We start from the raw sequence: 18,520 nt of genomic DNA, 5'->3' as shown, positions 1-18,520 counted from the left end.
TTCGTAATTTTTAGTTGGCGCGTTGGTAACGCGTGTAACGTGAAGATTAAACGAGACCTGTTTCGCTGTTTCCCTGTTTCCGTGTGAAACACACCGAGTGAAATCCATTTAGAGGTCGAGAGCTTTAATGAAAGCGGTAACGTCCGCAATGACTGACCGCGAACACGGTGTCGCTTTTTATTGCGTTTCTCGCGGGGGTTATCATTTAGCGGCGATCTCCTAAAAAACACAAAGCCTTTGTACACGGCGTGGCGTACGGCCAGGTCTATTTTCAGTAGCGCGTGAGTCATCCTCAACAGGTGATTATTATACGCATCTCTTCGTGCGTCATCTTTGGAAGTTGTTACTGCGCATGTGAATCGGATCGCCGATCCGCCTATTACTAATTGTGACAGGAAAAATTATTTAGTTAACCTTAAGTTTTGAAAAGATTCAATTTTAAAGAACAGTGGATCTCGAATTTTGGTAATTCGACCCTCTGGGTGTTCCCAAACTTGATGGTTACAGAACTGGAAGGTAACAGAATTTGTAAATTTCGGAACTTCAGGGTTCTAGTATTTGAAGGTTCTAGAATTTGAGGATTCCAAAACTTCAGGGTTCCAGAATTCGAGGGTTCTAAAACTGGGGGTTCCAGAACTTGAGGGTTCGAAAAATGGGTGTTCCAGAACTCGAGGGTTCCACAACTTGAGGATTCCAAAACTTCGGGGTTCTAGAATTTGACGGTTCCAAAACTGGGGCTTCCACAACTTGAGGGTTCCCAAACTTGAGGTTTCTAAAACTCGGGGGTTTCAAAAATCATGGGTTCCAAACCTTGGATGTTCTAAAACTCGAGGCTTCCAAAACTTGAGGATTCCAAAACTTCAGGGTTCTAGAATTTGAGGGTTCCAGAATTCGAGGGTCCTAAAACTGGGGGTTCCAGAACTTCAGGGTTCCAAAAATGGGTATTCCAAAACTTGAGGATTCCCAAACTTTTCCAGAACTCGAAGCTTCCACAACTTGAGGATTCCAAAACTTAAGGATTTCAAAAATCACGGGTTCCAAACCTTCGATCTTCCAGAACTCGAGGATCCCAAAACTTGAGGTTTCCAGAACTGGAGAGTACCACAACTTGAGGATTCCGAAACTTGATGGTTCACCGCCCCGAAATCTCCAAAACTCAACGATCGATCGCTTCAACAAAAGACTCCAAATATCCTAATTCCAGAAGTTCAAACTAATCAGAGGATTCGAAACACCAAAACTTCAAGAATCCAAAAACACCGGTACCAGAGGGTAGGGAACTCCACAATAGGGAGTCAGTCACCCCTCCCGCGTCGACGTTAACTCCTTATTACGCGTCTCTGTCGTCCGAATTATCGTTACGCGGAGATCTGTCGGCCGGAAACACAGCCGTGCCCGCTGTACACGCTGGCCTCTGACCCACTTGACGAGGGGGCCTCGTGTCACGTCGTAAAACGAAACGGGCCTGAAGAACCAGAATCGGCCGCTGCTGGACGATGTGGCATGCCCCGTTTTCGCTGTCCGCCTGGTGCTTTATGCCCGACACGTAACGCGAGCGCGCGTCCCCCTTTATTTGAATTTATGCCCACAAAATGCCGTGAACGTTCTCCCCCTCCCTCACCCCTCTCTTCGGGTACCTCCCGCCTGAGCACACCCTCGCGCGTTTTTATCCGCCGCCATCGCACGCTCCTATCTAGCGTACAAGCTAGCGGAAGACCGTGGCTCGAACCTGGAGACACGAGGGGACCTAACCACCGTTTTATGGGGTCCTAGGGAAAAAATGGCCGCCATCGTAATTGCGGGAGGACACACTCGGAACGAACGAAGCTGGACGCCGGTGATGGCTGTTACCACGAGCCCGTGTGTGATCGTCGCGATAAAGGCGTTTCGCTGAACTACGGAGAGGAAGGGTGAACGTTCTTGGGAACGATAGGAAAAGACGAAGTCTCTTGGGTAGAGAAATTAAGGGAAGTTTGTTTGAACCAACGGATTGTTTAGATGGGACCTTTAATCGATTCGAAATACAGTGATTCCTCGATGAATGCGACACGAGCAACGGCGTTTTTCCCCCCACTGGGGAGTCCTTGTGGAACCAATCAAGACTGAGTAAATAGAAGCTAAGCACAGGTTCAGTTTTGGACAAAAAAGAAATTTTTGAGGGGCTGAAAACGTTTCTGGAGTACATTGTATTTAAAGACATAGTACCTATCGAAATATAATCTTTATTTCGAGTCGTATGGACCCAAGGAGACCAGCAGGGTTAAGAAAAACTAAAACCAGAAGAACCTCCGTCTCCCCTTTCGCTAGAAATTCATTTCAATTCCAAATGTACCACCATCCAGTAAAATAAATGGGACCCAACTCCCAAGAAACATGCCGCTATTCCCAGAAACTTTAAAACATACAAGATATCCTCTAGTATGCGGGGCCATAGTTTTCGAGGACTCGATCCAGATTACATACGTGACTCCGCTTATACACAGAAAATGATTGAACGATGTCCAGTTGACGGAACGAGTCCACTTCCCAGGAAGATCGAAAGGAACACATTACATTCTTAACCCGCTGCGCTATCAGATTAGAAGCGGTTCCTGGTACCTCCAAAGAGGTCGTATTCCTCGTGGCTGGGGATTAAAAAATGCCCACTGGACGGAAAGGAAAGCACCAAGACTCGACACAAAAGAGTCACGTGGAACGAAACAATCTCGTTTCATTAGCGACCGGTCTTGAATTTTCATTAGCACGTCCGCGAGATATCTCAAGTGTCTTCTGTGTTGGAATTGTCACCTCTAAGATATCTCCGAGTCTCTTGGTGGAATTGTCACCTCTAAGATATCTCAGAGTCTTCGCAACTGGAATTGTCACCTCTAAGATATCTCCGAGTCTCTTGTTGGAATTGTCACCTCTAAGAACCGGCCCAAGAAATGATCATCGTGGGGGTCAAACGCGCGATCTCGCGGCGCCGTTTTCTTCGCAAGGGGTTGCTTCGACCCCGTGGAAACCGGACCGTATTATCCGTTGCGAAACGGGGGACTGCGTGGACGCGGTGCCGTTTCAGTTCTCGAAAACGAGCGAACGCAACGAGAACCGGAATCACATACTGGACGAGAGAGTTCACGGCTCGCCCTTCCTTGTTCCGCCATGTTGGTGATTTAGAACCGCCAGGAGGTCGAGGAATCGTGTGACACGAGGATCGTAACGTTTTGGATTAGAAATCCGTGGACGAACGTGGCTGTGGGAATTATTCGTGGGTTTATTAACCGGTGTCCTTTCTTTTGGATGTTATGAAGTTGTTCGGGTCTTCTAGGTTAACACCTGAAGATTACCGTTTTCGTGGTGTTTCAGTAATTTGCTTTAATATGAACTTGTTTAGGTCTTGCCGGTTAATATCTGAGAATTACCGTTTTCGTGGGGTCTCGGTGACTTTTGAAATGTGGTCTTGTTTAGGTCTTGCAGATAAAACCTGAGAATTACCATTTTTGTGGAGTTTCAATGGTTTGCTAATATCGACTCGTTTAGGCTTTAGAGGTTAATACCTGAGTATTACCGTTTTCGTGGGGTCTCAGTGATTTTGTAAATATGAACTTGTTTGAGCCTTGCAGGTTAATACCTAAGAATTACCGTTTTCGTGGAGTTAATAATAATAAATTCGTCCATCGCCGCCGAAACGCGTTCTTCCGGGAACGATTCTCGTTCGAGCGGTTCCAGTCGCGAGCAGAATGCTCCACGCGGTCCGAATTCAAATTCCCTCGCCGGTAATAACGACGAAAAACGCCTTCTACGTATGCATACCGTGGTCCGAGCGGCACGTGCTGCGCGCACAGCTGACGTGCTGGCCGCGTGCGTGCCCGCGAAGGCAAAAAGCCCGCGGTAACGCCGCGTATACACACAGGCAGGCGCGCACACGTATGGTGGTCCCCGACAAGTGGAAAAAGCGGGCGAAAAAAAAAAAGACCAAGAGCACAAGGAGAACGAGTGGAACGGAAGAGAGAAAGAGAGAGGCAGAGAGCCACGACCGACAATAATAATCAAACGCGTGACCCGGACAGGCCGGCAGGACCTGTATTCTTCCGATATATACCGCCCGATTTCCGGTTTGAGAAATGCCGATTCCGGTTCCGAACCGGGTCCCGGGACGGTACCGCAACCTCGACTGGGCCCCAACACGCGCGCAATATCTGACCCCACGTCGTGGAACCTTCGACCTTCGAGGATATTTACCCGCGTGTACATGGAAATTGTTGAAGAGTTATGGAAGTTTGCTAGGATGCTTTTTTTTTTTGGATCTGAGATGTACCCTCGTGGGGAAACTTGGATTCCACTGGGGTAAATGTGGCGTAAGAGAAGGGCCTTGGTAAATTTATTTCAAGTACTGAAATAAAAGTTAATTAACAGGTATGTGAAATTGATACTGGATGGAGGGTATTATGGAATTTTTTGAAATTTTTTTAACTTCGTACAGTAGGATCTTGTTGAAGTAGTGTACAAAGAAAACTGAATTTTATAGTGGCTTTAGTGACTATAGATATTGACTGCAAATGGTACATTTAATGAGAATCTATGTTGAAATATAAAACCGTCAGGCTATGGCTGAGGGATAGGAGTTGGTTTTAAGTTACATAGGTGTTGACTGTAGGTACACTCTAATGAAGACTCGTTGAAATATCAGATCAATAGGGGACAACTGAGACACGATATAAGGGTTGCTTTCATATTGCTTAGTCATTGACTAATGTAATTCACTTTGCCGCAAATCAGTTCGCTACAAACTTTAACAAGAATTTTCTATTCAAATATAAAGTTAGTAAGTTAAAAAACTCAAGGAACTCGTCTCAAAATTAATTGCTTTTTCTACTTTATCCTACTCGCACATTTTAAGTTTTAAATCAAATCGACCAGTACATACAGTTAAACTTATAATAGTGTAATAAGAATATACCACTTTATGTTTTTGTACTAATTCATACTTTATTTACACTTCGAATCGAAGTTTCTGATTATACTCAAACTTCTGAATCATCCATGATAAAATCCTCCAATCCTCAAACATTCCATGTTTTTTTATTAACTCATACAAAAGTACCTGTATATACACTTCGAATCAAATTTTCTACTTTGAACTGAAACTTCTGAATCGTCCACGAAAAAAACCTCGAATCCTCAATCCTCAAACACTACGTAATTTTATATTAATCCGTACAAAAGGATCTCCATCTAGACTTCGAATCGAATCTTCTGCTTGTACTCAAACTTCTGGAATGTTCACGATAAAATCCTCCAATTCCCAACCCTCAATCACTATTTGTATTAATCCATAGAAAACGACCTTTACCTACACTTCGAATCAAAGTCTCAGCTTGAACTCAAACGTTCTGAAAAGTGCACCATCAAATCCAGCAATCCTCGATCCGTAAGCGTCCTTTCCACAGTTTCCTAGAATTCTACGGCGTACCGTCGGAGGCCCGTTTCCCGTCGGCGGGACACGTGCAAAACACGCACACGCGCGAATCCCGTGAGCCAGTGATGACCCTCCGCCGCGACCTGGCGACCTCGAAGAACGCCTAGGTACGTCTGTCTTGTCGTCGATAATGCTGCACCGTAAGCGCCGTAATTGCCTGTTTTGCGCGTACAACCCGGAGCGGTACGCAGGTTGCGTGGCCGCGGCAAAAACGGCCCGTGTAACGTTACGCGGAATAATTTGCTCGTTTGCGCGGGGAACGCACCGCGAATTCCGGAATTCCGCCGCGGGCGTCGCCGAGATCGCTTAGATACGGGGTGGTTGATCCCTTATCCAACAATGCCTTTCAATTCTTCAACCTTTTTACATTAAATACAGTATTTCTCAATTTTTCTACATTATTTCGTTATATTTACAAAACCCTAAAACGCCGATTTCTTTTTGAATCAGATCGCTTAAATATGGGGTGGTTCTTCCCCCATCACTTGATGTTTTTCTATTTTTCGATCGTTTTTCAGTGCAATTTCAGAACCCTAAGAAGAGGAATCGGAGAATGTAATTCTTCGATCCTTTTTGCCCTTTAATTACAAATCCCGTAATTCTATATTCCCAAATTATTTACCAAAACGGTGAATTTTTTTCAAAATTAACAATTATCTATCGCAAAGTATGATTAACGTAATGATTAGGAGAATCTGTAAATGGTAATTACATGAAAGTTTTTATTTCAGAAATATGTGAACAAATGTATGAGTCACTGTAAAAATGAAAACATTCAAAATTTCTTTTATAGAACACCTGAAATGTTATCGGTAATTGATTCCACGTATATTTCAAAATTTTCAAAATTAACCTTCTCCCCTGAAGCCGACGATTTCCTTCTACCCAAGGAATTCGTGTCGTCACGTGTATCGACATCTCCAACGTCACAGTCGCACACTTTTCCAACCCAACTTCCGCGAACGAGCCATTAAGTAACTCTGCGTTTAATTCGCGATACGTGTTACATAATCGGTGGAAGGCACTCTGGGCCGCGAGTAAACAGGAAAAGTAGCGGCATTATATTGTTTTGTCCGGTTACGGCGCGAAAATATTGCCAGTTTAAGGGAGGGGGGAATTCCTAACAGGAATCGCCGCGTTTCAACTATTAGCACCATTATAACGGGCCGTGGTTCGCGCGACGGTAACGATCCGAGCCAGTCCTTGATTTCAGCCGTTTGAATTTTACGGCGACGATGGAAGTTTCATACCTTTTATTAACACTACCAAACAGTCAGTACACTCTTATAACGATGATTAGAATGTTATAACAATACATTGTTTCGGATCATTGGCAACTTATATTACAATTTGAAAGTGAACAAATTAATTAATTTATAAATTTGTGAATTTTCCAAAGTTTCTCAGGTTTATCGACCGATCAAAAATTAATTATTTCTAATTTGAACAAGTCTAAATACATTATTTAAAATAATGAAATTAATTGTTATTTATGAATAATTTTTTTCTTATTATTTGCTACCTTGTATTTACTATTTATTGTCAACGATGTAAATATTTTGTTTGTTCCGTTCGTTTTTGGCCGTCGTCGACTCTAGTAGAACGATTTTTTTCTTCGGCAACTGTGTATACCTATAATGAATACTTACACGCCAAAATCAAATAGACTTTCGGATAACTTGTTTGAAGAGCAAATAAAAGTAGAAGTTTCACAATTTTTTATTGCGTGAAATAAAACAGAAAAAACAAAACGAAGAAGTATTTATTATTTAATTCTCAATTAAATCTAAAGGAAAAATAACACTTTATTCGCAAACAAGAAATAATAAATAATTTATTCGTGACTGCGTTTAAATGACTTTTATTTAAATGAAAGAATTAATTCCTATTTAGAAATGTAATTTTATTTTTATTTACTATTCATTATTTGCACTGGACGGTGATAGCTATTTGAAGTAGAATCAGAAATAGTCATTGATTTGCTCAGTCCAGGCAAAATGGACGATATTGACATTTTCTTGCATTTTTTTGTTATTCGGAAGCGACGACCTTCGCGAAATTTTTGTACGAGTTCAGAATCTCATGATTAATGGAGTTGACCAAGAGGCCATGAAACTGTCAAGTATGTTCGTATTCTTTGTGAAAGATTAATTTCTAATCTGAAGATTACGTTTTTTGCAATCCCTGTTAATTTACGATCCGTTACAATCAACTGAAAAAAATAATATAATCTTGAATTATAGATCTCGTGAATTAATACTGAATATTTTTTTGTAGAACTCTGTAATAGAATTGGTATTTGTTTTAAACTCGAAGAGTAGCATTCGATCAGTATCTTTCCAGAACTTCAGCCCACGAGGTTGATGACATTCCCTGTAATTCGATCCCGTATGTCCATAGTGGTTGAAGGATACATTCGTATAAGATTACCTTGCATCTAAAATACACTTTATATTTGAGTAATTTAATGATCATATTAAGCCCAATGAACTCATACTCCACTTAATATTAATAGAAAAAAAGGGTGTACAAGTTACTGACTTCACGTTAAACTCTTCTGTTAATTCTCCGAACTTGTACAATTCATTGAAGTTCAACGGTGACAGACATAGTGCACAACATAATCATGTTTGCTGTAAATTGCGATGTACTTACCGCAAATGTTACAGCGAAAGAATTCAGTAACGATCAATAAACATCGACGTTTCGAATCGTAAATCAATCTGTTCGGCAACAAATCAAATAACACACGCCTCGGAAAGTAAGTCAACGACCAACTGCGTTCAATATATAATAGCTACACTGTAGATATTTATGCGAATATCATAAAGATATTTCTCGTCCTTTCACAAAATTATGCAACAAACAGAAATTCCTTTACTCTATTAAGGACTCTATTAAGTTCCAAGTAAAATGGAGGTCCTATCAAATTTCACTTAAATAGTTTTGTATACTCAGTTTTAACAATCGGTAAATCCTATATTTTACAGTTTAGTTAATACATTAACTAACATTTTCTGAAATTGTGACGCACTGGTTTTCCTTACAGACACAGATATATTACAATAAAAGTGGCGGAGAATATCAGAAAATTCACTGTTATGGTATTTTAATAATTTCTATAAAAATCTACCAATCACTTTCACTGCTTCGGTGGTTCCAATGTTAAACAATCATATTACGCTATAAAATCCGCAGTCTAATAATAATAGGCATTTCGACAAGCTGCACCCAAAATAAATACCGAACACTCCAATAAACGACAAAAATAACGTAACAACGTTTTACCTTTTTTATTTTATTTAAACTTACTCAAACCGTTATGAGGTTCATACAGCTATACATGAACGTCTCATCTCGTAGCAATACAAGGTTCGTCATTTTCCCTGAATAATTTAAAAGAATCCTTAACTCACTTTCCAATGCACCATCGAGCAGAGATGTGCACAATTTTATTCGATTAATACATAGTGAGGATCAACAGTATCTAAGATCGTCATCCTGACCTTTAAAAAGTTCATGAGATTAAATAATTGTTTGCAAAGTGTCAACTCATTCAAGAAGAAATATTATTTTACGATAAAAATTGGAATTACCACGTTCGATCAAATAAAAATAACGAAATATTTGTTCATCTTTTATTCATTATTCGAAACATTTTATCTAGATAATGAATTTGCCCGTCTCTGCCATCGAGTCACCACTTCCATCCCTAGCAAACCACGCAGAAAAACCCAGAATCTAATTATCCCAGTAAAATCATTGAATTCCAAATCCCTGTGGATTAACCCGTCAAAAGCAGCAACGCTCTCTCGCGCCAATCTAAATACGAAAAAAAGCATTTCGCACCGAGCCCATTCCCCAATCGCGATACGCCATGAATCCACCGGTGCTGCATCGCAGGATTAGCATCGCATTACCGCTCTCGAAAAGTGAGAAAGAGAGAAGAACATCGGAACGAACGTAATACCTACCCACCCGTTGTTGGATCCATTTCACGTAAGCCGAATTCATGAGGCCCCCGTGTGGCCTCCGGTTATGACAGTCGCGCCTCGCGGCAGCTTTCCATCACGGATCGTACATTTGAAAAACAGCAAAGACGCTGAAGGATCGGACGACGGTGTTGCGCATCCTTTTGTTGGTTACCTACGACTTTTTCCCTATCCGCACCTCTCTTCGAGCACACACAAGTGTGCCGCGGGGCGACGACGCGTCCCAGCAGTCTTTGCTTTCTCTCTTTTCCACCTTGGATTCACTCGTGTGTCACCCCTTTCCCCCCCCCCTCCCCTCTGTACCCTCTCGGTGGATTCTCTGGCCTCGAGACGGTGCCAGAGAACGGACAGAGAAAGGACGTATCGTGTATAGGGCACGAGCAAAAAGGAGGAAGGAGAGGGTTAGACGAGAGAGATCAGGTATCAAGTGTGTAAAAAAAAAAAAAGCCGTGCCATTGTACGGGAGCATCTGACCGTAGGGTAGGTACCACAGTGGCGATGTTCACCGGGCAGAAAGAGAACGAAGGAGACACACGAGGACCTATAGATACGTAAGTCTTGTTGCTTGTGTATGTAGAAAGAGATACGCAAGCCAGCTACCACGAACGAGGACCAGGGATGGTTGTATGCTGAACGGAGAGAGGTAAAGGAAAGGAAAAAAGAATGCTGAGGAAAGAAGAGAGAGAGAGAGAGAGATAGAGCATTGTACACCGTGCACCGAGAGCGTTGGCAGTTTATAAGGGTCCCCCGTATTGTGGATACGTATTATCATGCTAAATATAACATGTTAACTACTTCGCATAATGCCGCCCCGCGCGATCTATACGTGTACCTCACCCGATTCTCTCGAACCCCGGCGACCGAGGACCGTTCACGGGCGAATCGCGTTTCCGCGGGGCGAAAATTTTTATTGCCGTCGTTCGTGGCAGATGCGGAGCATCGATGCCTCTCGACGGTTCCCATATAGGGTTGCCAACTTTTTACTCAGACAATTCCTGGACATATTTCCCAAAACTGAAATATATTGTATGTATATACAGGGTGTCTCACCCGATTTTGACATTTTCTCGCTATTGTTACTCGTAGCAAAAAATGTTTCAGCGGAGACTTGAATGGTATCGAGTCGAGCATATTCTGATGTTATTAGTTTTTTCGTGAGTAGAAGCGTAAAGGTCGTATGAAGGTCAACTTTGTTTTTTTTTTATGGAATGAGGCATTTGTTAATACATCAATCGATGCAGCTGCATGTCGAAAAGTTAGTAGTTCAGGAGATATTTCAATTTAAATCATTCTAAAACACCATTACTGTCGTACTAAGACGTTAGCGTTTATTTACAGGAATGGTAATAAAGTATTTATACAATAAGTATATATACAATTTCAGTATTATTTCGTTGGCACGACATATTCAAAATATTTCTTCCATTTCTGACCTATACCTATATATTTTTTTCTCTTTCATTTCTTTCTAATATTTACTATTTACAAGGAACACGCTGGCCACGAATAATGTGAACACCCTGTATACAGGGTGAACTGTATATTAATATAAACACAAAAAATGCCACTAAAGTTTATACAAACGTCTATCATCGTGGCTGACAGTGAGCAGAATCTACGTGGAGATTACCAGAAAACTTCTCCCTGTCAAGCGACTTCCACGTCTAATCCTCTTGATCGCTTAATTACAGCGATTGTTTTTTTCGAAAAATATGAAATCTACACGTTCCCTGGTCACGATAATGATAGGCTTTCGCCAAGTACGACGATTGGGTTCCCCACATCGAGCACGAAGAATCGATTGCGATTCCTTGTCTCTTGGCCGCGCAACCAGTCGTGGGAAGTTATAATGTTAATACCGTATTAACTAACGAGCCGAACGATTTACGACGGGGATCGAGCGTTTATGACGAGAGGCTGAAGGCATCGATCGACACCGCCGCGATCTGCTGCGGCACATTTGTCATCGCGCAGAAGTCCCTCTCCCCCCGTTCCTTCGATTACGACGATCGTATCGTCGCGTAACAACAACGTTCGAGAAAACTATATAATTAATTCATCGATTTTCAAGGCCCGTCACGGCGAATAAATACGTAATGTGTCTCATCAATAACGTTATGGCTTGCCCGCCGTTCCCCCTCGCGCGGTTTCGCAACGTCAGCCGCTTTTCCCGGTAAAAACCAGGTAAAGATAGACACCGTGGATAAATATCAATGGTCTCGAATCACTACTAAATATAAACGATAAGCGCATTCCGCAGCGTCGTTAATTAATTACCCGACGATTTGCCTTGGGGCGATGGATAATATAATTAATGCGTCGATGGAAATCGCTTGGATCGATGGAAAATTCGGTAAGAATTTTTTTTGCTCTATTGGATTGCAAATGATCTATATTGTTTGTTGTGCTAGTCGGAAGTTATAACATTACTGTGCTTCTTAGTCTCTTTTGATTGTTGAATTATTGTCGTGATTGTTTAACGATTAAACTGGGGATTTTATGCATTTATATCCTATAGGGATATGTAAAATTGAACGAAACAAAAAATTTTCATTAGACACACCGAGTTTTCTATTTTACCTTGACCCCAATACTTAAGGCAAGAAAGAAATCGATGTAACTTTGCAAATAACTAGATATTTTTCCTATTGCATCGCGTAGCACATGAAAAAACCCACTCAGATATGCACTACAATGTTACCTTCAAATGACCTGCAATTATTTGAAAACAAAAAACACCGACCTTGAAAATATCGAGAGAAAAACAACACCAGCAGGATACTGAACCCTTAATACCATTCAAATTTCCTATAAACCATTTTCCGCGTTTCCACAATTAAAAAAGATATTCGGGAAGTCACACTCAAACGGTACACCCAGTACATATCCATCAGCTCCTCCAGCTGATCGAGCATTGCTTCCTTTCCGTCCGCGAGAAAAAGAGAAAAAACTTGACACCAGGTAATATGTATGCAGGGCAACCTAATATTTCCTCGATCCCCAAACGATACATCCCAACGATCGTAAAAAGGTGCAACCGTCGTCTCGATCCCGGTGTATGCAAAAGCAATATATGCAAAAGAAAATTCGAGAGGGAACACCCAGTCGCGGGATTCGACACGCGTACTTATATGTCAGCATGCACTCGATCGATTTACTCGAGTTCGACCACCACCGCCGTGAGTCGTGCAGCGAGAAAAACAGAAAATAAAAGGGGGTGAATCAATGCTAAAGCTCCGATTCTCCACGGACTGTTGAAGGGGTGTGATGGGCCCGAAGCTGCTGGTGCAGGAGGCGCCTGGCTCCGGTTCCGGCTCGACGAATCGCATGGAAGGCGGCGAAGGCGCCGGCGGAGGGGAGCTACACCATTTCCTGCATCAGTACAACCAACAGTCCCACAGTCCCGGGCAGAGCCTGCAGGGTGGCCTTCCGCTTCCGCTCAGCCCGCAGTCCCTCAGACACGACGGCTCGACCGGCTCGGGGATCACCGGCGTGAAACGGGAACCGGAGGACCTTAGCTCGTCCCGTGGCGCACAGCAATCGAGCAAGAGGCACAAACAGGCCCAGCCGGACAGTCCCACGCCGCCTGGGATGTACCATCATCATCAGCATCAGCTGCAGGTGAGTAGATCTACACTTTCTACACGGGGGTTGAAAATTAGGGTGAAGTGACCCATGGATTCCCGAGACGTGTTGCTATTGATTTTGGTTGATAATAATGGTTTTTTGTTTAATATTTTTTGGGGAAGATGTAATAATTATACTTTGGAGACGAGTGACAGGTAATGACGAGATTAATCCAGAGATGGGAGAATTTATTATTTGGATGAGGAGTTTCGAATAACGAATTAAAGATTAAAAAAGCACATAAACGTGAAAATTGTCACTTTTATAACATAATACTTTTGGAATGAGTCGATATTTGACAATTAATTATTTAATTTCGTTAACTGTTTAAAGCTCAGGATGATGCCATTGGATACTGTTGCTTTTCACTGTGTATCATTCGAATAAAATTGTACTCAACTCTGGGATCAAGGAGAGTACAAGAATCATATATTATATTATGCTATAGTAAAAACTAAATATTGTTCAGGCGATCCAATTCATCGAATCCTGAAATCAGCCAATAAATTCACGGATCTGATTGACTTTTTCAGTGGCTCTATTGAATACTTTAAGGCATGCCTACATAGAGCACTAAAACCTATTTAATCTTAGTTAATATTTTATTAAAAATTTCCTATCGCGACTAATTCCATACTGTATAATATATTGATGTAACTCTTTCTAATCTTATTTCCATTAATTCTTATGTACGTATACTGGGTTTATACTCGGTAAATGACTAAATAAATAAAATTAATTATTTCAGGTGCAACAGTACGGAAGCCCGTACGATCCGTACACGTCGTGCAGCCCTAGACTCCAGTCCACGGCGTACACGTCGACCTCGGCGACGGGCGGTGGTAACGGTGGTAATCCGAGCGGCCTTCACCAGGAGGCGACCGCTGTCTACGTCACTGGGGACGCGTTGCCGCCATTAGCCTCCTCGAGTTCGTCCTCGTTGTCAACCACGACCGCTTCGTACACGAGGTACGAGGTTGTGCCAAGCTCTTACGCGACGACACACGCGATACGCTCGTCCTCTAGCAGCAGCAAAGTCCTGACCGTTGATCTTCCCAGCCCCGACTCCGGCATCGGCGCCGACGCGGTCACACCCAGGCAGGATCATCATCCGCCCACGGCGCTCCATCAGGTTAGTGAATAGAATGATTTCGTTCTGTTTTTTCTACGTTGTACAGGGTGTCCCAAAATAGTTGTAAGTCCTTGAAAAGGATGATTTCTGGAGTGATATGAAAGAACCTTTTACTTAGCGAGAAAGTTCTCTGAGGCTTTGTTAACGAGATATTAACGAAATAAACCGACCATTCGGAGCTCAGCCGGCAGATAACATATTTGCTTTAAAAAGTTTATTAAATATTCATGAAGGTTTCTTTCATACAACGAAGTCCATTAATTACTAGAATTCTACGAAAGTCTTGCGGAAGACCATTAATAGAAGCACTTTGTAAAAGATGATATTAATTCCTATTTTTTAGTGTTCGTACAAATAAACATTCACATTGATATTGAACACCAGAACTACCAAAACAGTTTAAATGACTGATTAATAAACTCCTACAGCGATGATGAAAATAGTATATATAACTAGACTACAAATTTTTATGCAAAATAAAATTTTATAAAATAATTCATAAAAACAAGACTAGGAATTTCTCTCTTCTCTTCTGTATCTCATAGAGCTAAGAATGAAATAGTAAACCCATTACATCTAATGAAAATTGTGCCTTTTATTATATTTGCCAGAGCTCTAGATGCTATAAACGCATAAAATTCGTAGTTCAGTTATACCAATGCATTTCCTCAGATATTTTAAAACTTTTATCACAATACGAACGTGAAGAAATTTCTAATTCATTAATTTTTAAAAGTTTGTCTATATTCACCAATCCAATGGAAACAAATATAACATTTATCGTCCATCGTTCTAGTGCTAACCGAGAACATATTAATCGACGGTCTTGTTTCCCATAGGGACCAGTGTAAACACCTATGCAAAGGTGTGTTTTCAATTCCAGTATCGTTGGACGGTAGCCAATCGACAGGCCATCTTCTTGCGGCCCCGCTATTAAATGGCACTCGTGCAGAACCATTCTGGATGTATTCGCCTCCGTACACTTTCGCCGAGGACGGTCCCCCCCCCCCCTCCCCATCACGATCACTTTCCATCGCGTTGATTTCGTGCCCAGACACCGTAAAGATGTTTTGATCGGGTTCTAACAAATTAATCGGACAACACCTACCATTAAGCGTTTATCGCCGGGCCCCGATCTCAGCCTGGTGTATATAACTTCTTCCACGTGCAATAATTTTCTGCGCGCTCTCTTGGAACAGAACTTAACACGGCCTACGGTAACGACACGGAGCGTTTTACATAATCAGCAACGCATATCTCGCCGGGATACTGACACATTTATTTATACCCGATGAGAATCGTAGGAGATACGCGGCCACTTCTTTTCTGCACGGTGTACACGAGGATAGAGATACGCCTGCGCTCGACGACGAGTCTGTGGGTGGAAACGAAAGTTTCTGTCAAAAGGAGGCCCTTTTAATAAGCGACGGTTATCTTGAAAATCATTTTTCTTTGCATACTGCTCCAACTAATTACCGGATGGACAACTGAATAGTCTTGTTTCTGGAAGATGATTTAGTTCTTGACGAAGAAGATTCTTGAAAGTTTGCATAAATCGGATATTATCGTTCCTTTTTTTTTTAAATTCTTGGTATGTTTCCTTTAATAGTTGCGAAGTATACTTGAAGAATTTTTAGAAATGAGATTCATGATGAAGAAAATTCTTAAAAAATTGCATAAATCAGATATTGTCATTCCTTTTTTTTTAATTCTTAGTGTGTTTTCTTTAATAGCTGCGAAGTATATTTGAAGAATTTTTAGTAATGAGATTCAAGATAAAGAAAATTCTTAAAAAATTGCATAAATCAGATATTGTCATTCCTTTTTTTTAAATTTGTAGTTTGTTTTCTTTACTAATAACGAAATATTTTTCAGGAATTTTGGGTAGTATATTAAATTGATGGAAAATAAATAGTATTAAAACTTAGTATATTTTAATCATTTGCAGGCTAATAGATTATACTAGGTTCAATTTATTATAAACGCTAATTTTTTGAAATGTTAGGCTTTAGTTTGTCAATTCAGATGCGAACCTTACACAGAAAATCTTAAAACCAGATTTTCAGTGGCAATTTATGTAACAATGATCGGCCTCGTTACGATAATATGGAAATAGAGGTAAATCAATCTAGATCAGCTGTTGATTATTGCTACGTGCGCAGCAAGAAGCGTCAATTAGCAGTCTTTTTGATCCCAGTGCACGTATACAATTAATTACGTGCAGTATTTAACCTTTAAAGCGATCTACACTAACATACCCGAGACTAATAGCCCTGTACGAAGTGTTTTACAATTCTCGATCGAACAAAACTATGAAAAATGCAACGAAAACCTGGCGACTTCGATCAATGCGATGAGTTCTATGATTTCGATGCTTTATCTGGCGTTAAAGTCTCCAATAAATGTCCTCCAAAAACATTCCTGGCCACTAAGGATAAAAAGAAATTGCACATTTAAACGATCACTTCGTATGGAAAACAAATCTAGGGTAAACGCATCAATAAAATAACCAATTTTCAAAATAATCGGTCCAACCATCATACTTTCAACACGCATTTCGAAAGTACAGTTTTGAGATAAACGTGTTTAACCCTTTAATGCTCAGTGTAACGTATGCGTCATATCTACAAAATTATATTTCGAATAACAATTTAAAGGGAGACAACAGGATAACGACCTGAAAGTTAAAAGTATCTTTCGGAATTTATTAAAGAAAAATTACTTAATGAATCTTCTTGAAATCATCAAAGTCTTTTTGAAGACGATTTTTTCAAAACGTTACCCTGTAAGATCCCCTCTGTGTGTCCTCCCTTAAGTGTCTGGGCGTTAAAGGGTTAAAGTTTGACCATTAGTGTACGTTGCCTTTAATTTTCATCAAATCAACTTGAAACATTCTAGAAACATTCCAAAGATATCCCATACTTTAAGAACACCTACGTAAAAATCGAGAAATCGAAAATTTGGAAATTTCTAATTGTACAGATCTGCCTCCTTAAAGTAAAAAGCAACGCCAGCGGCAGTTTCGTCGTGTAATTTTCGCTACGTCGTCGTCGTCTGAAGAAGGTAGGGGGAGGGGAAGGGCTTCCACACGCGTATTCCCATAACCGATTCATCACTCCCACGCGCGATTCGGTTGTCGCTGGTAATCGGTCGCTTCCGGAAACATTAATCGTGCGACGGGGGCAGGGCGGTTTATCCGCGCGAGTAAGTCATTAGCATTGCGGTTGACATTACGAATTAGAAAGCACGCGTTCCGTTCTGCTCTGCTTGCACGCCGTACGCCGCGTATAGAAAATAAAAGCCAGAGCGTTCGTCCAGCGTATCGCGTGCGCGCAAGCCAGCTTGAAAACCGATACGTCGTCCACGAGGTAATTAAAATATTCATATTCTCAGCTCCCGTAAGATATATACAGGGTGTCTCGGTAAACTTTATTACCACGAATAATAACTTAACTTAAAATAAAATTAACTTAAGTTAAATGGCATGAGGTACGTGCTTTTTTTGTGGGTGGAGGCACTTCAGAGATTTCAAGGTGACCTAGATTTTTTTAACGGAATGACCTATTTTTGGTGTCGTAGGTCGATAGAGTATCAAATTTTGAGTAAAAATGTGTTGATCTTCGTACGTCCTAAACCTAATGGTTAACGAGATATTTAGAAAATAATTTTTAATACGTACTTACTATACATATGGAAGGTATAGGTGCTCGAACTGATGCCCCTCGACTTCAATACAGTGATTATTTTGTAAATATCTCGTTAAGTATTAGGTTGAGGACGTATGAAGGTCAACACATTTTTACTGAGAATTTGATGCTCTATCGATCTATGGTACAAGAAATAGGTCATTCCGTTAAAAAAAATCAAGGTGACCTTGAAATCTCTGAAATGCCTCCACCCACAAAAAAAGCACGTATCTTATGAGATGTGTTCCTTGATGGTATTTAAGTTGCACGGTTCAAAATTTTCATAAAGTGTACCGTTAAATTATTATTCGAGGTGATCAAGGTAGCTGAGACACCCTGTATACGTGCGGTGAAATTCGTTTTCGTTCCGTTCTTTTTGTTTCGTTCATACGTTCGCCTTTTTCCTCGTTTCTCTCTACTACCCCCTGAAGCTCGTTTCGCTCGACGAAGCAATTTCGGATAAACCGGCCGCGGCGGCGATCGACGACTTCCGCAATGCTCGAAGCGGCCTAACACATACAAGAACGATAGAAGTGCGTTGCTATTAGACATAGACACACTAGGAGACTCGTAATTATGGATCAAATCTTCGACGGATTTTTGCTGCCACGCATACATACGCGAC

The 18,520-nt window shown here is 41.2% G+C and overlaps 1 protein-coding gene across 1 annotated transcript in view; it reads left to right on the top strand.

Moving 5' to 3' along the window:
- The window catches only part of LOC107194754 (protein grainyhead), a 48,081-nt gene that overhangs the window by 11,207 nt on the left and 18,354 nt on the right, over positions 1-18,520 (top strand). The window contains exons 2-3 of the mRNA XM_015584443.1: positions 12,711-13,071; positions 13,826-14,209. Coding sequence (XP_015439929.1) covers positions 12,711-13,071; positions 13,826-14,209 — 745 coding nt within the window. The remainder of the gene's footprint in view (positions 1-12,710; positions 13,072-13,825; positions 14,210-18,520) is intronic.

Source organism: Dufourea novaeangliae, unplaced genomic scaffold (assembly GCF_001272555.1).
Source record: "Dufourea novaeangliae isolate 0120121106 unplaced genomic scaffold, ASM127255v1 scaffold8, whole genome shotgun sequence".
Lineage (NCBI taxonomy): Eukaryota > Metazoa > Arthropoda > Insecta > Hymenoptera > Halictidae > Dufourea > Dufourea novaeangliae.
The sequence above is the reverse complement of the archived record's forward strand: the minus strand, read 5'-3'. Positions and strand labels throughout refer to the sequence as shown.